This window comes from Pseudophryne corroboree, chromosome 2 (genome assembly GCF_028390025.1).
Source record: "Pseudophryne corroboree isolate aPseCor3 chromosome 2, aPseCor3.hap2, whole genome shotgun sequence".
In the NCBI taxonomy this organism is placed as follows: domain Eukaryota; kingdom Metazoa; phylum Chordata; class Amphibia; order Anura; family Myobatrachidae; genus Pseudophryne; species Pseudophryne corroboree.
The window spans coordinates 33,483,810-33,508,028 of record NC_086445.1 but is presented as its reverse complement, the minus strand read 5'-3'; the positions used below and the strand labels follow the sequence as shown (position 1 = coordinate 33,508,028).

Genomic DNA, 24,219 nt, shown 5'->3' with positions numbered 1-24,219 from the left:
AAAACCATCAGGGGCTCTAAAACGCCCGCTACCTCAGATGGTTGACACAGATGTTGACACGGATACTGACTCCAGTGTAGACGACGAGGAGACTAATGTAACTTCCAGTAGGGCCACACGTTACATGATTGAGGCAATGAAAAATGTGTTGCACATTTCTGATGTTACCCCCGGTACCACAAAAAAGGGTATAATGTTTGGAGAGAAAAAACTACCAGTAGCTTTTCCTCCATCTGAAGAGTTAAATGAAGTGTGTGAAGAAGCGTGGGCTTCCCCTGATAAAAAGCTGGTAATTTCTAAGAGGTTACTAATGGCGTACCCTTTCCCGCCAGAGGATAGGTCACGCTGGGAAACATCCCCTAGGGTGGATAAAGCGCTCACACGCTTGTCAAAGAAGGTGGCACTACCGTCTCCGGATACGGCCGCCCTGAAGGAATCTGCTGATAGAAAGCAGGAGGCTATCCTGAAATCTATATATACACACACAGGTGTTATACCGAGACCGGCTATAGCTTCAGCCTGGATGTGCAGTGCTGCTGCTGCGTGGTCAGATTCCCTGTCAGAAAATATAGATACCCTAGACAGGGACACTATTTTGCTAAACGTAGAGCATATAAAAGACGCACTTTTATACATGAGGGATGCACAGAGGGATATTTGCCGGCTGGCATCCAAAATTAGTGCAATGTCCATTTCTGCCAGGAGAGGGTTATGGACTCGGCAGTGGACAGGTGATGCAGACTCCAAACGACACATGGAAGTTCTGCCTTATAAGGGTGAGGAATTGTTCGGGGATGGTCTCTCGGACCTCGTTTCCACAGCAACAGCTGGGAAGTCTACATTTTTACCCCATGTTCCCTCACAACCAAAGAAAGCACCGTATTATCAGGTACAGTCCTTTCGGCCCAATAGGGGAAAGCGGGTTAAAGGCGCGTCCTTTCTGCCCAGAGGCAGAGGTAAAAAGCTGCAGCATACAGCCAGTTCCCAGGAGCAAAAGTCCTCCCCCGCTTCCTCTAAGTCCACAGCATGACGCTGGGGCTCCACAGGCGGAGCCAGGTACGGTGGGGGCCCGTCTCAAAAATTTTAGCAATCAGTGGGCTCGCTCACGGGTGGATCCCTGGATCCTTCAAGTAGTATCTCAGGGGTACAAACTGGAATTCGAGACGTCTCCCCCCCCGCCGTTTCCTCAAATCTGCCTTGCCAACCACTCCCTCAGGCAGGGAGGCAGTGTTACAGGCAATTCAAAAGCTGTATTCACAACAAGTGATAGTAAAGGTGCCCCTACTTCAACAAGGAAGAGGTTACTATTCCACAATGTTTGTGGTACCGAAACCGGACGGTTCGGTGAGACCCATTTTAAATTTGAAATCCTTGAACACATATATAAAAAAATTCAAGTTCAAGATGGAATCGCTCAGGGCGGTTATTGCAAGCCTGGACGAGGGAGATTACATGGTATCACTGGACATCAAGGATGCTTACCTGCATGTCCCCATTTACCATCCTCACCAGGAGTACCTCAGGTTTGTGGTACAAGATTGTCATTACCAATTCCAGACGTTGCCGTTCGGTCTCTCCACGGCTCCGAGGGTCTTTACCAAGGTAATGGCGGAAATGATGATACTCCTTCGAAGGAAGGGAGTTTTAATTATCCCGTACTTGGACGATCTCCTGATAAAGGCGAGGTCCAGAGAGCAGTTGTTGGTAGGTGTAGCACTATCTCGGGAAGTGCTACAACAGCACGGCTGGATTCTAAACATTCCAAAGTCACAGCTGGTCCCTACGACACGCCTGCTGTTCCTAGGGATGGTTTTGGACACAGAACAGAGAAAAGTGTTTCTCCCGGAGGAAAAGGCCAAGGAGCTGTCATCTCTAGTCAGAGGCCTCCTAAAACCAAAACAGGTGTCGGTGCATCACTGCACGCGGATCCTGGGAAAAATGGTAGCTTCCTACGAAGCGATTCCATTCGGCAGGTTTCATGCAAGAACCTTTCAGTGGGACCTGTTGGACAAGTGGTCCGGATCGCATCTTCAGATGCATCGTCTGATAACCCTGTCTCCGAGGACAAGGGTGTCTCTGCTGTGGTGGCTGCAGAGTGCTCATCTTCAAGAGGGCCACAGATTCGGCATACAGGACTGGGTCCTGGTGACCACGGATGCCAGCCTTCGAGGCTGGGGAGCAGTCACACAGGGAAGACACTTCCAAGGACTATGGTCAAGTCAGGAGACTTCCCTGCACATAAATATTCTGGAACTAAGGGCCATCTACAATGCCCTAAGTCAGGCAAAACCCCTGCTTCAAAACCAGCCGGTACTGATCCAGTCAGACAACATCACGGCGGTCGCCCATGTAAATCGACAGGGCGGCACGAGAAGCAGGACGGCGATGGCAGAAGCCACAAGGATTCTCAGATGGGCGCAAAATCACGTGTTAGCACTGTCAGCAGTGTTCATTCCGGGAGTGGACAACTGGGAAGCAGACTTCCTCAGCAGACACGACCTCCACCCGGGAGAGTGGGGACTTCATCCAGAAGTCTTTCAAATGATTGTAAACCAGTGGGAAAAACCACAGGTGGACATGATGGCGTCCCGCCTAAACAAAAAGCTAGAAAAATATTGCGCCAGGTCGAGAGACCCGCAGGTGATAGCTGTGGACGCTCTGGTAACACCGTGGGTGTACCGATCGGTTTATGTGTTCCCTCCTCTTCCTCTCATACCAAAGGTACTGAGGATAATAAGGAGAAGAGGAGTAAGAACTATACTCATTGTTCCGAATTGGCCAAGAAGAGCGTGGTATCTGGAACTTCAAGAACTGATGTCAGAGGACCCATGGCCTCTACCGCTCAGACAAGACCTGCTGCAGCAGGGGCCCTGTCTGTTCCAAGACTTACCGCGGCTGCGTTTGACGGCACGGCGGTTGAACACCGGATCCTGAAGGAAAAGGGCATTCCGGAGGAAGTCATTCCTACGCTGATAAAAGCTAGGAAAGAAGTAACCGCAAACCATTATCACCGCATATGGCGGAAATATGTTGCGTGGTGTGAGGCCAGGAAGGCTCCAACGGAAGAATTTCAGCTGGGCCGGTTCCTGCACTTCCTACAGTCAGGGGTGACTATGGGCCTTAAATTGGGTTCCATTAAGGTCCAGATTTCGGCTCTATCGATTTTCTTCCAGAGAGAATTGGCTTCACTACCTGAAGTTCAGACTTTTGTTAAGGGAGTGCTGCATATTCAGCCCCCTTTTGTGCCTCCAGTGGCACCTTGGGATCTCAACGTGGTGTTGGATTTCCTAAAGTCACATTGGTTTGAGCCACTGAAAACCGTGGATTTGAAATATCTCACGTGGAAAGTGGTCATGTTGTTGGCCTTGGCTTCGGCCAGGCGTGTTTCAGAATTGGCGGCTTTGTCATGTAAAAGCCCTTATCTGATTTTCCATATGGATAGGGCAGAATTGAGGACTCGTCCCCAGTTTCTCCCCAAAGTGGTATCAACTTTTCATCTGAACCAACCTATCGTGGTGCCTGCGGCTACAAATGACTTGGAGGCTTCCAAGTTGTTGGATGTAGTCAGGGCCCTAAAATAGAATTACCGGTGAGTAAATTCTTATTTTCTCTAACATCCTAAGTGGATGCTGGGAACTCCGTAAGGACCATGGGGATTATACCAAAGCTCCCAAACGGGCGGGAGAGTGCGGATGACTCTGCAGCACCGAATGAGAGAACTCAAGGTCCTCCTCAGCCAGGGTATCAAATTTGTAGAATTTTGCAAACGTGTTTGCCCCTGACCAAGTTGCAGCTCGGCAAAGTTGAAGAGCCGAGACCCCTCGGGCAGCCGCCCAAGAAGCGCCCACTTTCCTCGTGGAATGGGCTTTCACTGATTTAGGATGCGGCAGTCCAGCCGCAGAATGTGCAAGCTGAATCGTACTACAGATCCAGCGAGCAATAGTCTGCTTAGAAGCAGGTGCACCTAACTTGTTGGGCGCATACAGGATAAAGAGCGAGTCAGTCTTCCTGACTCCAGCTGTCCTGGAAACATAAATTTTCTTATAGTCCGTAGTGGATGCTGGGCGCCCATCCCAAGTGCGGATTGTCTGCAATACTTGTATATAGTTATTGCTTAACTAAAGGGTTATTGTTGAGCTATCTGTTGAGAGGCTCAGTTGTTATCATGCTGTTAACTGGGTATTGTATCACGAGTTATACGGTGTGATTGGTGTGGCTGGTATGAGTCTTACCCGGGATTCAAAATCCTTCCTAATTGTGTCAGCTCTTCCGGGCACAGTATCCTAACTGAGGTCTGGAGGAGGGTCTTAGTGGGAGGAGCCAGTGCACACCAGTAGTCTAAAAGCTTTCTTTATAGTTGTGCCCAGTCTCCTGCGGAGCCGCTAATCCCCATGGTCCTTACGGAGTCCCCAGCATCCACTACGGACTATGAGAAATAGAATTACCGGTGAGTAAATTCTTATTATTTGCCTTAAAAAACTCCCTTGTATTTATCCATGTATATTTATACGGTGTGTATAGGGGTGGTCTTCTGTATGCCGGCGGTCGGGCTCCCGGCGCTCAGTATACCGGCGCCGGGAGCCCGACCGCCGGCATACCGACACTTATTTTCCCTCGTGGGGGTCCACGACCCCCATAGAGGGAGAATAAAATAGTGTGGCGCGCGTAGCGCGCCACCGTGCCCGTAGCGTGGCGAGCGCAGCGAGCCCGCAAGGGGCTCATTTGCGCTCGCCACACTGTCGGTCAGCCGGCGGTCGGGCTCCCGGTGCCGGTATGCTGGGCGCCGGGAGCCCGACCGCCGGCCAGCCGTAGTGAACCCGTGTATAGACGTATACGGTGTGAATACATGTAAATTTATTATACTGCGTTTGGGACCTGGGAGACTATCTTTGTGTTTTTGTTTGTTCTTTTTTTGTTCTTATTTTGAATTTATGTTCTTTGTAGTGATCAGTATGTAAAGCTTTTAAATAATCTTTTGTATACGGAAGCTTGTCTTGATAAAGATCCTCAATACTGGATCTAAACGTCGACAATAACAAGCCTGACTTCGACTGAAAATAAGATTTTACTCACCGGTAAATCTATTTCTCGTAGTCCGTAGTGGATGCTGGGAACTCCGTAAGGACCATGGGGAATAGACGGGCTCCGCAGGAGACTGGGCACTCTAAAAGAAAGATTAGGTACTATCTGGTGTGCACTGGCTCCTCCCTCTATGCCCCTCCTCCAGACCTCAGTTAGGATACTGTGCCCGGAAGAGCTGACACAATAAGGAAGGATTTTGAATCCCGGGTAAGACTCATACCAGCCACACCAATCACACCGTATAACTCGTGATACTATACCCAGTTAACAGTATGAAATATAACTGAGCCTCTCAACAGATGGCTCAACAATAACCCTTTAGTTAGGCAATAACTATATACAAGTATTGCAGACAATCCGCACTTGGGATGGGCGCCCAGCATCCACTACGGACTACGAGAAATAGATTTACCGGTGAGTAACATCTTATTTTCTCTGACGTCCTAGTGGATGCTGGGAACTCCGTAAGGACCATGGGGATTATACCAAAGCTCCCAAACGGGCGGGAGAGTGCGGATGACTCTGCAGCACCGAATGAGAGAACTCAAGGTCCTCCTCAGTCAGGGTATAAAATTTGTAGAATTTAGCAAACGTGTTTGCCCCTGACCAAGTTGCAGCTCGGCAAAGTTGTAAAGCCGAGACCCCTCGGGCAGCCGCCCAAGATGAGCCCACTTTCCTCGTGGAATGGGATGTTACTGATTTAGGATGCGGCAATCCAGCCGCAGAATGCTCCAGCTGAATTGTGCTACAAATTCAGCGAGCAATAGTCTGCTTAGAAGCAGGAGCACCTATTTTGTTGGGTGCCTACAGGATAAAAAACGAGTCTGTTTTCCTGACTCCAGCCGTCCTGGAAATATAAATTTTTAAGGCCCTGACTACGTCCAGTAACTTGGAATCTTCCAAGTCCCTAGTAGCCGCAGGCACTACAATAGGTTGGTTCAAGTGAAAAGCTGATACCACCTTAGGGAGAAACTGGGGACGAGTCCTCAATTCTGCCCTATCCATATGGAAAATCAGATAAGGGCTTTTACATGACAAAGCCGCCAATTCTGACACACGCCTGGCCGAAGCCAAGGCCAATAACATGACCACTTTCCACGTGAGATATTTCAAATCAACAGTTTTAAGTGGCTCAAACCAATGTGATTTTAAGAAACTCAACACCACGTTGAGATCCCAAGGTGCCACAGAAGGCACAAAAAAGGGTCTGAATATGTAGCACTCCCTTTACAAATGTCTGAACTCCAGGCAGTGAAGCCAGTTCTTTCTGGAAGAAAATCGACAGAGCCGAAATCTGGACCTTAATGGAACCCAATTTTAGGCCCATAGTCACTCCTGACTGTAGTAAGTGCAGAAAACGACCCAGCTGAAATTCCTCTGTTGGGGCCTTCCTGGCCTCACACCACGCAACATATTTTCGCCAAATACGGTGATAATGGTTTGCGGTTACTTCTTTCCTGGCTTTTATCAGCGTAGGAATGACTTCCTCCGGAATGCCCTTTTGCTTTAGGATCCGGAATTCAACCGCCATGCCGTCCAACGCAGCCGCGGTAAGTCTTGGAACAGACAGGGCCCCTGCTGTAGCAGATCCTGTCTGAGCGGTAGAGGCCATGGGTCCTCTGATATTATTTCTTGAAGTTCTGGGTACCAAGCTCTTCTCGGCCCATCCGGAACCACGAGTATCGTTCTTACTCCTCGTATTCTTATTATTCTCAGTACCTTTGGTATGAGAGGCAGAGGAGGGAATACATAAACCGACTGGTACACCCACGGTGTCACTAGAGCGTCCACAGCTATTGCCTGAGGGTCCCTTGACCTGGCGCAATATCTAGTTTTCTGTTTAGGCGGGACGCCATCATGTCCACCTGTGGCCTTTCCCAACGGTTTACCAACAGTTGGAAGACTTCTGGATGAAGTCCCCACTCTCCCGGGTGTCGGTCGTGTCTGCTGAGGAAGTCTGCTTCCCAGTTGTCCACTCCCGGAATGAACACTGCTGACAGTGCTAAGACATGATTTTCCGCCCAGCGAAGAATCCTTGCAGCTTCTGCCATTGCCCTCCTGCTTCTTGTGCCACCCTGTCTGTTTACGTGGGTGACTGCCGTGATGTTGTCCGACTGGATCAACACCGGCTGACCTTGAAGCAGAGGTCTTGCTAAGCTTAGAGCATTGTAAATGTCCCTTAGCTTCAGGATATTTATGTGAAGTGATGTCTCCAGGCTTGACCATAAGCCCTGGATATTCCTTCCCTGTGTGACTGCTCCCCAGCCTCGCAGGTTGGCATCAGTGGTCACCAGGACCCAGTCCTGAATGCCTAATCTGCGGCCCTCTAGAAGATGAGCACTCTGCAACCACCACAGGAGGGACACCCTTGTCCTTGGTGACAGGGTTATCCGCTGATGCATCTGAAGATGCGATCCGGACCATTTGTCCAGCAGGTCCCACTGGAAAGTTCTTGCGTGGAATCTGCCGAATGGGATTGCTTCGTAGGAAGCCACCATTTTACCCAGAACCCTTGTGCATTGATGCACTGAGACTTGGCTCGGTTTTAGGAGGTTCCTGACTAGCTCAGATAACTCCCTGGCTTTCTCCTCCGGGAGAAACACCTTTTTCTGGACTGTGTCCAGGATCATCCCTAGGAACAGAAGACACGTCGTCGGAACCAGGTGCGATTTTGGAATATTGAGAATCCAATCGTGCTGCCGCAACACTACCTGAGATAGTGCTACACCGACCTCCAACTGTTCCCTGGATCTTACCCTTATCAGGGAATTGTCCAAGGAAGGGATAACTAAAATTCACTTCCTTCGAAGGAATATCATCATTTCGGCCATTACCTTGGTAAAGACCCGGGGTGCCGTGTACCATCCATACGGCAGCGTCTGAACTGATAGTGACAGTTCTGTACCATAAACCTGAGGTACCCTTGGTGAGAAGGGTAAATTTTGACATGAAGGTAAGCATCCTTGATGTCCCGAGACATCATGTAGTCCCCTTCTTCCAGGTTCGCAATCACTGCTCTGAGTGACTCAATCTTGAATTTGAACCTCTGTACGTAAGTGTTCAAAGATTTTAGATTTAGAATCGGTCTCACCGAGCCGTCCGGCTTCGGTACCACAACAGTGTGGAATAATACCCCGTTCCCTGTTGCAGGAGGGGTATCTTGATTATCACCTGCTGGGAATACAGCTTGTGAATGGCTTCCAAAACTGTCTCCCTGTCAGAAGGAGACATCGGTAAAGCCGACTTTAGGAAACGGCGAGGGGGAGACGTCTCGAATTCTAATTTGTACCCCTGAGATATCACCTGAAGGATCCAGGGGTCTACTTGCGAGTGAGCCCACTGCGCGCTGAAATTCATTGAGACGGGCCCCCCACCGTGCCTGATTCTGCTTGTAAAGCCCCAGCGTATACTGAGGGCTTGGCAGAGGCGGGAGAGGGTTTCTGTTCCTGGGAACTGGCTGATTTCTGCAGCCTTTTTCCTCTCCCTCTGTCACGGGGCAGAAATGAGGAACCTTTTGCCCGCTTGTCCACGAAAAGACTGCGCCTGATAATACGGCGTCTTCTCATGTTGAGAGGCGACCTGGGGTACAAACGTGGAATTCCCAGCTGTTGTCGTGGCCACGAGGTCTGAAAGACCGACCCCAAATAACTCCTCCCTTAATAAAGCAATACTTCCAAATGCCGTTTGGAATACGCATCACCTGACCACTGACGTGTCCATAACCCTCTACTGGTAGAAATGGACAACGCGCTTAGACTTGATGCCAGTCGGCAAATATTCCGCTGTGCATCACGCATATATAAAAATGCATCTTTTAAATGCTCTATAGGCAAAAATATACTGTCCCTATCTAGGGTATCAATATTTTCAGTCAGGGAATCCGACCACGCCAACCCAGCACTGCACATCCAGGCTGAGGCGATTGCTGGTCGCAGTATAACACCAGTATGTGTGTAAATACCTTTTAGGATACCCTCCTGCTTTCTATCAGCAGGATCCTTAAGGGCGGCCATCTCAGGCGAAGGTAGAGCCCTTACAAGCGTGTGAGCGCTTTATCCCCCCTAGGGGGTGTTTCCCAACGCACCCTAACCTCTGGCGGGAAAGGATATAATGCCAATAACATTTTAGAAATTATCCGCTGTTATCGGGGGAAACCCACGCATCATCACACACCTCATTTAATTTCTCAGATTCAGGAAAACTACAGGTAGTTTTTCCTCACCGAACATAATACCCCTTTTTTGGTGGTACTCGTATTATCAGAAATGTGTAAAACATTTTTCATTGCCTCAATCATGTAACGTGTGGCCCTACTGGAAGTCACATTCGTCTCTTCACCGTCGACACTGGAGTCAGTATCCGTGTCGGCGTCTATATCTGCCATCTGAGGTAACGGGCGCTTTAGAGCCCCTGACGGCCTATGAGACGTCTGGACAGGCACAAGCTGAGTAGCCGGCTGTCTCATGTCAACCACTGTCTTTTATACAGAGCTGACACTGTCACGTAATTCCTTCCAACAGTTCATCCACTCAGGTGTCGACCCCCTAGGGGGTGACATCACTATTACAGGCAATCTGCTCCGTCTCCACACCATTTTTCTCCTCATACATGTCGACACAAAAGTACCGACATACAGCACACACACAGGGAATGCTCTGATAGAGGACAGGACCCCACTAGCCCTTTGGGGAGACAGAGGGAGAGTTTGCCAGCACACACCAGAGCGCTATATATATACAGGGATAACCTTATATAAGTGTTTTTCCCCTTATAGCTGCTGTATAGTTAATACTGCGCCTAATTAGTGCCCCCCTCTCTTTTTTTAACCCTTTCTGTAGTGTAGTGACTGCAGGGGAGAGACAGGGAGTTTCCCTCCAACGGAGCTGTGAGGGAAAATGGCGCCAGTGTGCTGAGGAGATAGGCTCCGCCCCTTTTTCGCAGACTTTTCTCCTGCTTTTTTATGGATTCTGGCAGGGGTTAAATGCATCCATATAGCCCAGGAGCTATATGTGATGCATTTTTTTGCCATCCAAGGTGTTTTTATTGCGTTTCAGGGCGCCCCCCCCCCCAGCGCCCTGCACCCTTAGTGACCGAAGTGTGAAGTGTGCTGAGAGCAATGGCGCACAGCTGCAGTGCTGTGCGCTACCTTGTTGAAGACAGGACGTCTTCTGCCGCCGATTTTCCAGACCTCTTCTGCCTTCTGGCTCTGTAAGGGGGCCGGCGGCGCGGCTCTGGGACCCATCCAAGCTGGGCCTGTGATCGTCCCTCTGGAGCTAATGTCCAGTAGCCTAAGAAGCCCAATCCACTCTGCACGCAGGTGAGTTCGCTTCTTCTCCCCTTAGTCCCTCGATGCAGTGAGCCTGTTGCCAGCAGGTCTCACTGAAAATAAAAAACCTAAACTAAAACTTTCACTAAGAAGCTCAGGAGAGCCCCTAGTGTGCACCCTTCTCGTTCGGGCACAGAGATCTAACTGAGGCTTGGAGGAGGGTCATAGGGGGAGGAGCCAGTGCACACCAGATAGTCCTAAAGCTTTCTTTAGATGTGCCCAGTCTCCTGCGGAGCCGCTATTCCCCATGGTCCTTACGGAGTCCCCAGCATCCACTTAGGACGTTAGAGAAATATATATATATATAAATAAAGCCTTAAAGGAAGGGCTTGACCCTGCAGTAGAAGACCGTGAGTTAGTGCAGCATGCTTTTAGATGCATCAATGTACTTGCACCACAGGTGACCAGCCAAGCGGGTCAGCACAATACTTACATGTTAGACGGAACAGTGGCCATCTAACCAGCCTGGCTGCACACAACTGCAGTGATCCCTTTACACAGTACATCACCGGCTCTCTAATGCCCATGAAGCTACAATGCCTGTCTGGCCCTGCGTTTTATGCTGGACAGATAAAGAAGGAGCATTATGGAACTAGACGTCCGCATCTGTTACTGGGAGAAAGGTCAGCGCTGATGTATTCCCAGGACATGGCAGTGGTTCAACTATTACAGCAGTTTTCAATTTCCTGGTACCGGTGACGTTCTCTGTCCACTCACACAGTTATTTACCAACAAGATGCAGAGGTACCATTGGCCATCGCAACCAATGCACTTACATCCATCTAGTGCAAGTCGGGGAAATAGCAAATATCATAGATTTTGCTGTAGGTTAACGCACAGCTGCTGCCCTGTAAGCGGATTCCTGTAAACATTAAAACTATCTTTACATAATTTTAAATTAAAACCAACTAATTGGTCTACGTAGGTTGTACTGCGTATCAAATACGAACCTGCATTCATCCCTAAGCCAACTGGGACGTATTTTCCTTACGCAGTAGACGGAACTGAAGTTGCAGTGGGCAGGACTCCGGTTTGGGGGGGGAGGGGGGGGGGCATGTTTGTGCAAATGCGTCCTGTACTGACCACAACAAAGACCTGTCAAGAGGCAGATCACCTGGTGAGAGATCTGTACTGGTCATGAGGACAATTGGCGGCAGCTTCTGATTGGCCGAGTGCAACGGAAACCCTCCCACTCATTGACACTATTGCAATGTGTTGGCTGTACACTATCAGCATCATTGCACTGATATTACAGTGATAGTAGCCATCGGCTCACAACAAAGGAAGCAGATCTTGTCTTTTAGTGGAGGAAGAGAGCGGATGTTTGCGTTTATTTGTGCTTTATACTCTATTCATTTTCTATTTGCTCCTGCTTTCATTAGCCTTTTATATTGACAATTATATATTAATAATGCTGCCCAGAGACAATCCATATTGTTTATGAATGTTTGAATCGCGGACGATCTTTGTAACATTTACCGTTACCATCGTACAGCCGCATCTAGTGCCGTAAATCAGGCGCATTTAATACCGTTCTCTCCTGGCGGAAACCAGGCACATATGCCACCCTTGCCCAGCAGGGCACAACTGCTATACGACAAGTTCTGCCAGCTTAGTACAGGGGATGCATTTTACGCGTGCAATTCCTGTTCAGTTATGCAGGAACCCCTTCAATGCCTTACAGGCCAGTATTATGGAAATCCTATTACACCGGAGGCTATAGTGAGCCGGAAGGTCTATCCTTTACCACTACAAAAGGTTCACCCGTGTAGAACCGTGGAGTAAATCCTGTATGGAGCAGGTGGGAACGCAGAATGATCCTAAGTAAACAGGGTAATAAGCGAATTTGCTATAAATTAGTTTTTTTTATTTCAAACTTTTCTGCAAAAAATAAATAAGACATAATAGATTTGTGGTAGAACAAAAGTACAAATGTGACCAAATAATTTAAAAAGATAGAAAATATAATAATAAAATAGTTCTATAATACACATATGTATCATACATGTTACCGGGATCACAGTGTCACTCATGAACTCATGATGCTGAAGTTTAGTGGTCCTGGGACCAGCGCACCAAATATTTGCATTGCTTGGGCTAAAACGGATGGTCAGAAATTAATTACGGGGACCCAGCTATCTGTAGAGATTATTCATAGCGACTTTTATTGGTGCTTTGGCTCCCACACGGTCAGGACAGCCAAAGGCAATTTATTGCTCGGCCAGTCACCATGGTGGACCTACAAGTCCCAGCATGCCCTGCCAGCCAAAGTGTCTTCTCCTAGAGATACCCACACAGGTCGCTGTTATGTGGTCCCAGGTCGGGGGAAATGAATCATCACTTTTTGTTGGAAAATTGTGCAGCAAAGATCCTTGCAATGCGATTGGCCTCTTCTTTTGGTAATTCAGCCGCTGTCATCCTGGGCATCTGCCGAGTGCGCCGTCGAAAAGGGATTCCTTTACCGCTCCGTGCCTCGTTTTCAGCCTAGAAAAAGGGGAAATCCATGTTAGTTTTCCCTCTAAAATACATAAATCACTGTAGCACTACTGCACATATACATATTCCCTCTGCGCACTACAGCACATACATACGTACATATTCCCTCTGCGCACTACAGCACATACATACGTACATATTCCCTCTGCGCACTACAGCACATGTATACATACTCCCTCTGCGCACTACAGCACATGTATACATACTCCCTCTGTGCACTACTGCACATATACATATTCCCTCTGTGCACTACAGCACATGTATACATATTCCCTCTGCGCACTACAGCACATGTATACATATTCCCTCTGCGCACTACAGCACATGTATACATATTCCATCTGCGCACTACAGCACATACATACATATTCCCTCTGCGCACTACAGCACACACATGCATATTCCCTCTGCGCACTACAGCACATACATACATATTCCATCTGCGCACTACAGCACATACATACATATTCCCTCTGCGCACTACAGAACATGTATACATACTCCCTCTGCGCACTACAGCACATCTATACATACTCCCTCTGCGCACTACAGCACATGTATACATATTCCCTCTGTGCACTACAGCACATCTATACATATTCCCTCTGCGCACTACAGCACATCTATACATATTCCCTCTGCGCACTACAGCACACACATGCATATTCCCTCTGCGCACTACAGCACATACATACATATTCCCTCTGCGCACTACAGAACATGTATACATACTCCCTCTGCGCACTACAGCACATCTATACATACTCCCTCTGCGCACTACAGCACATGTATACATATTCCCTCTGTGCACTACAGCACATCTATAAATATTCCCTCTGCGCACTACAGCACACACATGCATATTCCATCTGCGCACTACAGCACATACATACATATTCCATCTGCGCACTACAGCACATACATACATATTCCCTCTGCGCACTACAGCACACACATACATATTCCCTCTGCGCAGTACAGCACATACAGATTCCCTCTGCACACTACAGCACATGTATACATATTCCCTCTGTGCACTACAGCACATCTATACATATTCCATCTGTGCATATTAATGACGTCATTACCGATGCGTGGCTTGCGTTGCGTGAACAATAACGACCAAACAGACAATCAGAACAAAATGTGGATTGCACCTCCAGTGTGTAGATTTTAATAAACTACAAAAATGGTCCTATCACTTGTTACCGTAGCTACTACGAGTGTTCCTGGGGTAACGCCAAAAACCAAGTATTAACATTAACTTACCTTAAGACATCTAAAATTTACACTCTATACATGTACCAAAAGTTTTTAACACTCATTTATATGTACAACCGTGAAAATCAGAAACTCCCATGCGAAGAACGGGTACAACAGCTAGTATACATATTCCCTCTGTGCACTACAGCATAATATATATATATATATATATATATATATATATATACAGGTTGAGTATCCCATATCCGGAACGCTCGGGACCAGGAGCATTCCGGATATGGGATTTTTCCGGATAACAGATTACCTGTTATCTGTATGGGTTTCGAGGATCCAGCAAGTCGGCAGGGGGGACCGCCGTGAGCCCAGCATGACGGTGAGGGTCCCGGGGAACTGGCGCATCAGTGGGGGAGTCCGAGGGGTCAGCGGCGGGTACTGGGAGTCAGCGGCGGTGAGGGAATGGCTGAAAAGCCACTCCCCCACCTGTCTGTGATTGGCCGCAGACTCCAGTGACGTCATGACGCCGGCCGCGTCATGACGTCACTACAGGACTGAAATATTCCGGTTTTCGGAATATTTCGGTTAACAGGTGTCCGGATAACGGATACCCGACCTGTATATATATATATATATACACATATACACATATTCCCTCTGTGCACTACAGCACATATATATACATAATCCCTTTGTGCACTACAGTATATATATATATATATATATATATATATATATATATATATATATATGGAAAAAAAGGGGAGAGGACAAGCGCCTAATAGTGCAGTATCTTCATGCCAATCTTGGTTATTTACGATAAAATGTCTATTGGTAATCTGCGTACCGGAAATTTGTTTTTTTAGCAGGCACATCAAAATTATAGCGGCTGATTCCTCCAATTAGTTATCTGCACCACAACTGGTCACCAGGTTTAACGTAAGCGGGTGTCTCAAAGAGGATGTCTTCCAATCGGTCTATTCGCAGGACAGCAAGGTCCAGATTAAGTAGCTCAAAGTAGGATATTATTGGTGGAAGGGAGACACCGATTCCGGTATTCCGTTATCACGATCACCTATTATAGCTGGGACTGGGTATTCGATAATTCTTGGTGGGAGATTCCCAGATTAAGTAGCTCAAAGTAGGATATTATTGGTGGAAGGGAGACACTGATTCCGGTATTCCGTTATCACGATCACCTATTATAGCTGGGACTGGGTATTCGATAATTCTTGGTGGGAGATTCATTTACTATAAAATCCTCTTGATTCTCACACAGCAGCTCTTCTTTGGTTTAGAGACTTGTCATATTAGGCGCCATTCCTTCCCAGTTCTTCACGCCTGTATTACCCAGCCATTCTGTACTAAACTTTATAGCACAGTTAAGCAACAGTCTGGCAGGGCATGCTGGGATTTGCAGTTCAAGCAACCTTAGAGAGGGAGGCAGATAGGATTTGGGCTGCACAGTGCTGAACTCACACTTCCAAGTGTTACACAAATGTTCCAGTCTCTGCCATATGATGTATGGACAATATTATTAGCACTGTTGCAGCAGGCAGATTTAGAATATATTCCCCTGTGAATGACAGATATGTGCGGACACCAAACAGCATTAATCTGCTGATCTCACAGGCCAGTCAGTAGAAATGGGAGTCTGGTTTTAATCCTGCTTGCTTTAGATATTACAGCACCTGGGCTCCCCTTGTTGTGTGAGAATTAATGCTGTTTGGTGTCCGCACATATCATATAAAAAGCAATAAAGTGCAATAAAGTATTAAAGTGCTTATCTGAGTCAGAGGTCAATTGAATGCCCAACGCGTTTCGTCATAGAGACTTCATCAAGGGGTAAAAAGCACTTTATTGCTTTTATATGAATGTGTATATGCTTTTTATCCCATTTTTAGAAAAAGTTTTGTTAAAATAAGATTTTACTTACCGATAAATCTATTTCTCGTAGTCCGTAGTGGATGCTGGGACTCCGTAAGGACCATGGGGAATAGCGGCTCCGCAGGAGACAGGGCACAAAATAAAAGCTTGAGATATCAGGTGGTGTGCACTGGCTCCTCCCCCTATGACCCTCCTCCAAGCCAGTTAGGATACTGTGCCCGGACGAGCGTACATAATAAGGAAGGATATTGAATCCCGGGTAAGACTCATACCAGCCACACCAATCACACCGTACAACTCGTGATCTGAACCCAGTTAACAGTATGATAAATTTAAAGGAGCCTCTGAAAGGATGGCTCAACAATAATAACCCGAATTTTTTGTAACAATAACTATATACAAGTATTGCAGACAATCCGCACTAGGGATGGGCGCCCAGCATCCACTACGGACTACGAGAAATAGATTTATCGGTAAGTAAAATCTTATTTTCTCTAACGTCCTAAGTGGATGCTGGGATTCCGTAAGGACCATGGGGATTATACCAAAGCTCCCAAACGGGCGGGAGAGTGCGGATGACTCTGCAGCACCGAATGAGAGAACTCCAGGTCCTCCTCAGCCAGGGTATCAAATTTGTAGAATTTAGCAAACGTGTTTGCCCCTGACCAAGTAGCTGCTCGGCAAAGTTGTAAAGCCGAGACCCCTCGGGCAGCCGCCCAAGATGAGCCCACTTTCCTTGTGGAATGGGCTTTTACTGATTTTGGCTGTGGCAATCCTGCCACGGAATGTGCAAGCTGAATTGTACTACAAATCCAACGAGCAATCGTCTGCTTTGAAGCAGGAGCACCCAGCTTGTTGGGTGCATACAGGATAAACAGCGAGTCAGTTTTCCTGACTCCAGCCATCCTGGAAACATATATTTTCAAGGCCCTGACAACGTCCAGCAACTTAGAGTCCTCTAAGTCCCTAGTAGCCGCAGGTACCACAATAGGTTGGTTCATGTGAAATGCAGAAACCACCTTAGGTAGAAATTGAGGACGAGTCCTCAATTCCGCCCTGTCAGAATGAAAAATAAGAATTTACTTACCGATAATTCTATTTCTCGTAGTCCGTAGTGGATGCTGGGGACTCCGTCAGGACCATGGGGATTAGCGGGCTCCGCAGGAGACAGGGCACATCTAAAAAAACTTTTAGGTCACATGGTGTGTACTGGCTCCTCCCCCTATGACCCTCCTCCAAGCCTCAGTTAGGTACTGTGCCCGGACGAGCGTACACAATAAGGAAGGATCTTGAATCCCGGGTAAGACTCATACCAGCCACACCAATCACACCGTACAACTTGTGATCTGAACCCAGTTAACAGTATGATAACAAAATGAAGTAGCCTCTGAAAAGATGGCTCACAACAATAGTAATAACCCGATTTTTGTAACAATAACTATGTACAAGCATTGCAGACAATCCGCACTTGGGATGGGCGCCCAGCATCCACTACGGACTACGAGAAATAGAATTATCGGTAAGTAAATTCTTATTTTCTCTAACGTCCTAGTGGATGCTGGGGACTCCGTCAGGACCATGGGGATTATACCAAAGCTCCCAAACGGGCGGGAGAGTGCGGATGACTCTGCAGCACCGAATGAGAGAACTCCAGGTCCTCCTTAGCCAGAGTATCAAATTTGTAAAATTTTACAAACGTGTTCTCCCCTGACCACGTAGCTGCTCGGCAAAGTTGTAATGCCGAGACTCCTCGGGCAGCCGCCCAGGATGAGCCCCCTTCTTGTGGAATGGGCATCTACATATTTCGGCTGTGGCAGGCCTGCCACAGAATGTGCAAGCTGAATTGTACTACAAATCCAGCGTGCAATAGACTGCTTAGAAGCAGGAGCACCCAGCTTGTTGGGTGCATACAATATAAACAGCAAGTCAGACTTTCTGACTCCAGCCGTCCTAACTATATATATATATATATATATATATATTATATATATATATATATATATATATATTTTTAGGGCCCTGACAACGTCTAGTAACTTGGAGTCCTCCAAGTCCCTAGTAGCCGCAGGCACCACAACAGGTTGTTTCAGGTGAAAACGCTGACACCCCTTTAGGAAGAAACTGGAGACGAGTCCCAGTTCTGCCCTGTTCAAATGGAAAATTTTAATATGGGCTTTTGTAAGACAAAGCCGCCCATTCTGACAATCGCCTGGCCGAGGCCAGGGCTAACACATGGTCACTTCCCATGTGAGATATTGGTCAACAGCATGGTCACTTTCCATGTGAGATATTTCAAATCCACAGATTTGAGCTGTTCAAACCAATATGATTTTAAGAAATCCCAACACTATGTTGAAACCTCACGGTGCCCCTAGAGGCACCAAAAAAGCTGTATATGCAATACACCCTTTACAATCTGGACTTCAGGAACTGAAGTCAATTCTTTCTGGAAGAAAATCTACAGGGCCGAAATTTAAATGTTAATGAACCCCAATTTGAGGCCCAAAACACTCCTGTTTTCAGGAAGTGTAGAAATCGACCTAGTTGAATTTCCGTCGTGGAGCCTTCCTGGCCTCACCCACGCAACATATTTTCACCACATGTGGTGATGACGTTGTGCGGTCACCTCCTTCCTGGCTTTGACCAGGGTAGGTATGACCTCTTATGGAATGCCTTTTCCCTTCAGGATCCGGCATTCAACCGCCATGCCGTCAAACGCAGCCGCGGTAAGTCTTGGAATAGACATGGTACTTGCTGAAGCAAGTCCCTTCTTAGCTCCCCAGGCCCTTAGTCCTCTGTGAGCATTTCTTGAAGTTCCGGGTACCAAGTCCCTCTTGGCCAATCCGGAGCCACTAGTATAGTTCCATACTCCTCTATGTCTTATAATTCTCAATACCTTGGTTATGAGAAACAGAGGAGGGGACACATACACTGACTGGTACACCCACGGTGTTACCAGAACATCCACAGCTATCGCCTGAAGGTCTCATGACCTGGCGGAATACCTGTCCCGTTTTTTGTTCGGGCGGGACGCCATCATGTCCACCTTTGGTCTTTGCCAACGGTCCACAATCATGTTGAAAAACTTCCCTATGAAGTTTCCACTCTCCCGGGTGGAGGTCATGCCTGCTGAGGAAGTCTGCTTCCCAGTCGTCCACTCCCGGAAAGAACACTGCTGACAGTGCTATCACATGATTTTCCGCCTAGCGAAAAATCCTTGCAGTTTTGTCACTGCCCTCCTGCTTCTTGTGCCGCCCTTTCTGTTTACGTGGGCGACTGCCGTGATGTTATCCCACTGGATCAATACCGGCTGACCTTGAAGCAGAGGTCTAGCTAAGTTTAGAACATTATAAATTTGCTCTAAGCTTATTTATGCGGAGAGAATTCTCCAGACTTAATCACACTTCCCTGGAAATTTTTTCCCTGTGTGACTGTTCCCCAGCCTCTCAGGCTGGCCTCCGTGGTCACCGGCATCCAATCCTGAATGCCGAATTTGCGGCCCTCTAGAAGATGAGCACTCTGTAATCACCACAGGAGAGACACCCTTGTCCTTGGATATAGGGTTATCCGCTGATGCATCTGAGGATGCGATCCGGACCATTTGTCCAGCAGATCCCACTGAAGAGTTCTTGCGGGAAATCTGCCGAATGGAATTGCTTCGTAATAAGCCACCATTTTTACCAGGACTCTTGTGCAATGATGCACTGACACTTTTCCTGGTTTTAGGAGGATCCCGATTAGCTCGGATAACTCCCTGGCTTTCTCCACTGGGAGAAACACGTTTTTCTGGACTGTGTCCAGAATCATCCCTAGGAACAGTAGACGTGTCGTCGGAAAAAGCTGCGATTTTGGAATATTTAGAATCCCCTCGTGCTGTCGTAGAACTACTTAAGATAGTGCTACTCCGACCTCCAACTGTTCTCTGGACCTTGCCCTTATCAGGAAAGCGTCCATGTTTCTTTTAAGAAAAATCATCATTCCGGTCATTACCTTGGTAAAGACCCGGGGCGCCGTGGACAATCCAAACGCCCGCGTCTGAACTGATAGTGACAGTTCTGTACCAGGAACCTGAAGTACCCTTGGTGAGAAGGGCAAATTTGGACCTGTAGGTAAGCGTCCCTTATATCCAGTGACACCATATCGTCCCCTACTTCCTGGTTCGCTATCACTGCTCCGAGTGACTCCATCTTGATTTGAACGCTTGTATGTAAGTGTTCAAATATTTCAGATCTCACCGAGCCGGTTGGCTTCAGTACCACAATATAGTGTGGAATACTACCCCCTTCCTTGTTGTAAGAAGGGTACTTTGATTATCACCTGCTGGGAATACAGCCTGTGAATTGTGTGAGGGGGAGACGTCTCGAATTTCCAATGTACACCTGGGATATTACATGTAGGATCCCGGAGTTCCCTTGCGAGTGTTGCTGAAACTCTTGAGATGACCCCCTACCGCACCTGAGTCCGCTTGTACGGCCCCAGCGTTATGCTGCGGACTTGGCAGAAGCCGTGAGGAGCTTCTGTTCCTGGGAATGAGCTGCTTGCTGCAGTCTTCTTCCCTTTCCTCTACCCCTGGGCAGATATGACTGGCCTTTGCCCGCCTGCCCGTATGAGGACGAAAGGACTGAGACTGAAAGACTGTGTCCTTTTCTGCCAATATGTGACTCGGGGTAACAAAAGGTGGATTTTTCAGCTGTTGCCATGGCCACCAGATCCAATGGACCGCCCCTTTATACGGCAATACTTCCATATGCCGTCTGGAATCTGCCTCCCCTGACCACTGTCGTGTCTTCGTCTGGCAGATATGTACATCACATTTACTCTTGATGCCAGAATGCAAATATGCCTCTGCGCATCACGCATATATAGAAATGCATCCTTAAAATGCTCTATAGACAATAAAATCCTGTCCCTGTCAAGGGTATCAAAATTTTCAGTCAGGAAATCCGACCAAGCCCCCTCAGCGCTGCACATCCAGGCTGAGGCGATTGCTGGTCGTAGTATAACACCAGTATGTGTGTATATACTGTTATGATATTTTCCAGCTTCCTATCAGCTGGCTCCTTGAGGGTGGCCGTATCTGGAAACGGTAACGCCATGTTTTTTATAAGCGTGTGAGCGCCTTATCCACCCTAAGGTGTGTTTTCCAACTCGCCCTTACTTCTGGCGGGAAAAGGGTATACCGCCCATAACTTTCTATCGGAGGAACCCCACGTATCACACACTTCATTTAATTTATCTGATTCAGGCAAAACTACAAGTAGTTTATTCCCACCCTACAAAATACCCTTATTTGTGGTACTTGTGGTATCAGAAATATGTAACACCTCCTTCATTGCCCTTAACATGTAACTTGTGGCCCTAAAGGAAAAATACGTTTGTTTCTTCACCGTCGACACTGGGGTCAGTGTCCGTGTCAGTGTCTGTCGACCGACTGAGGTAAATGGGCGTTTTTACAAGCCCCTGACGGTGTCTGAGACGCCTGGACCGATACTAATTTGTCCGCCGGCTGTCTCATGTCGTCAACCGGCTTGCAGCGTGTTGACATTATCACGTAATTCCCTAAATAAGCCATCCATTCCGGTGTCGACTCCCTAGAGAGTGACATCACCATTACAGGCAATTTTCTCCGTCTCCTCACCAACATTTTCCTCATACATGTCGACACACACGTACCGACCTACTGCACACACACAGGGAATGCTCTGATAGAGGACAGGACCCACTAGCCCTTTGGGGAGACAGAGGGAGAGTTTGCCAGCACACACCAAAAGCGCCATAATGTATATAACAACCCTAGAAGGTGTTGTTTCTATATATATGCGCTCTTAATATATAATTATATCGCCAATTTATGCCCCCCTTCTCTTTAACCCTGTTTCTGTAGTGCAGGGGAGAGTGGGAGCCTTCCTCACCAGCGGAGCTGGTCAGGAAAATGGCGCTGAGTGCTGAGGAGAATAAGCTCCGCCCCTTTCTCGGCGGGTTTTTCTCCCGGTTATTAGGAAAACTGGCCTGGGTTAAATACATACATATAGCCTTAATGGCTATATGTGATGTATTTATTTGCCTCTAAGGTAATCTATATTGCTGCCCAGGGCGCCCCCAGCAGCGCCCTGCACCCTCCGTGACCGAGATCAGTGAGCCGTGTAGCAACAATGGCGCACAGCTGCAGTGCTGTGCGCTACCTTCATGAAGACTGAGGAGTCTTCTGCCGCCTGTTTCCGGACCTCCGTTCTGCCGTTCTTCAGCGCCTGTAAGGGGGATCGGCGGCGCGGCTCCGGGACGAACCCCAGGCTGACCTGTGTTCCGACTCCCTCTGGAGCTCAGTGTCCAGTAGCCTAAGACTTCAATCCTCCTGCACGCAGGTGAGTTGCAAGTCTCTCCCCTAAGTCCCTCGTTGCAGTGATCCTGTCGCCAGCAGGAATCACTGATTAGAAACCTAAAAAAAACTTTTCTAAACAGCTCTTTAAGAGAGCCACCTAGATTGCACCCTCTCGGACGGGCACAAAAACCTAACTGAGGCTTGGAGGAGGGTCATAGGGGGAGGAGCCAGTACACACCATGTGACCTAAAAGTTTTTTTAGATGTGCCCTGTCTCCTGCGGAGCCCGCTAATCCCCATGGTCCTGACGGAGTCCCCAGCATCCACTAGGACGTTAGAGAAATTTAGGTAAGGGCTTTTACATGATAAAGCCGCCAATTCTGACACACGCCTAGCTGAAGCCAAGGCCAACAGCATCGACACCTTCCACGTGAGATTTTAAATCTACCGTAGACAATGGTTCAAACCAGTGTGATTTTAGAAATCTCAACACAACATTGAGATCCCACGGTGCCACTGGAGGCACAAAAGGAGGCTGTATGTGCAGCACCCCTTTCACAAATGTCTGAACTTCAGGTACAGAAGCCAGTTCTTTCTGGAAGAATATCGACAGGGCCGAAATTTGAACCTTAATGGACCCTAATTTTAGGCCCATAGACAGTCCTGTTTGCAGGAAATGCAAGAAACGACCCAGTTGAAATTCCTGTGTAGGGGCCTTCTTGGCCTCACACCACGCAACATATTTACGCCAAATGCGGTGATAATGTTTTGCGGTTACTTCCTTTCTGGCTTTTACCAGAGTAGGGATGACTTCTTCTGGAATGCCCTTGTCCTTCAGGATCCGGCGTTCAACCGCCATGCCGTCAAACGCAGCCGCGGTAAGTCTTGGAACAGACAAGGCCCCTGCAGTAGCAGGTCCTGTCTTAGAGGTAGAGGCCACGGTTCGTCCGTGAGCATCTCTTGAAGTTCCGGGTACCAAGACCTTCTTGGCCAATCCGGAACCACGAGTATAGTTCTCACTCCTCTCCTTCTTATGATTCTCAATACTTTCGGTATGAGGGGCAGAGGAGGGAATACATACACTGACTGGTACACCCACGGCGTTACCAGAGCGTCCACTGCTATTGCCTGAGGGTCCCTTGACCTGGCGCAATATGCTGACAGTGCTATCACATGATTTTCCGCCCAGCGAAGAATCCTTGCAGTTTCTGCCATTGCCCTCCTGCTTCTCGTGCCGCCCTGTCTGTTTATGTGGGCGACTGACGTGATGTTGTCCGACTGGATCAACACCGCCTGACCCTGAAGCAGAGGTTTTGCTTGAATTAAGGCATTGTAAATGGCCCTTAGTTCTAGAATGTTTATATGAAGAGATGTTTCCATGCTTGACCACAAGCCCTGGAAATTCCTTCCCTGTGTGACTGCTCCCCAGCCTCTCAGGCTGGCATCCGTGGTTACCAGGATCCAATCCTGAATGCCAAATCTGCGGCCCTCTAGTAGATGAGCCCTCTGAAGCCACCACAGGAGAGACACCCTTGTCCTTGGCGACAGGGTTATCCGTTGATGCATCTGAAGATGCGATCCGGACCATTTTCCCAGTAGATCCCACTGAAAAGTTCTTGCATGGAATCTTCCGAATGGAATCGCTTCGTAAGAAGCCACCATTTTTCCCAGGACCCTTGTGCACTGATGCACTGAGACCTGTCCTGGTTTTAGGAGGTTCCTGACTAGCTCGGATAACTCCCTGGCCTTCTCCTCCGGGAGAAACACCTTCTTCTGGACTGTGTCCAGAATCATTCCTAAGAACAGTAGACGTGTCGTTGGAATCAGCTGCGATTTTGGAATATTTAGAATCCATCCGTGCTGACTTAGCACTACCTGAGATAGTGCCACTC

General features: G+C 48.0%; 1 protein-coding gene across 1 annotated transcript in view; it reads right to left on the bottom strand.

The window, feature by feature from the left end:
* Window positions 1-12,294: 12,294 nt before the first annotated feature.
* Window positions 12,295-24,219, bottom strand: part of C2CD3 (C2 domain containing 3 centriole elongation regulator) — a 165,777-nt gene continuing 153,852 nt past the window's right edge. Inside the window, exon 33 of the mRNA XM_063950988.1 lies at window positions 12,295-12,892. Within this exon, the coding sequence (XP_063807058.1) occupies window positions 12,746-12,892 (147 nt within the window). The 3' untranslated portion in view covers window positions 12,295-12,745. The remainder of the gene's footprint in view (window positions 12,893-24,219) is intronic.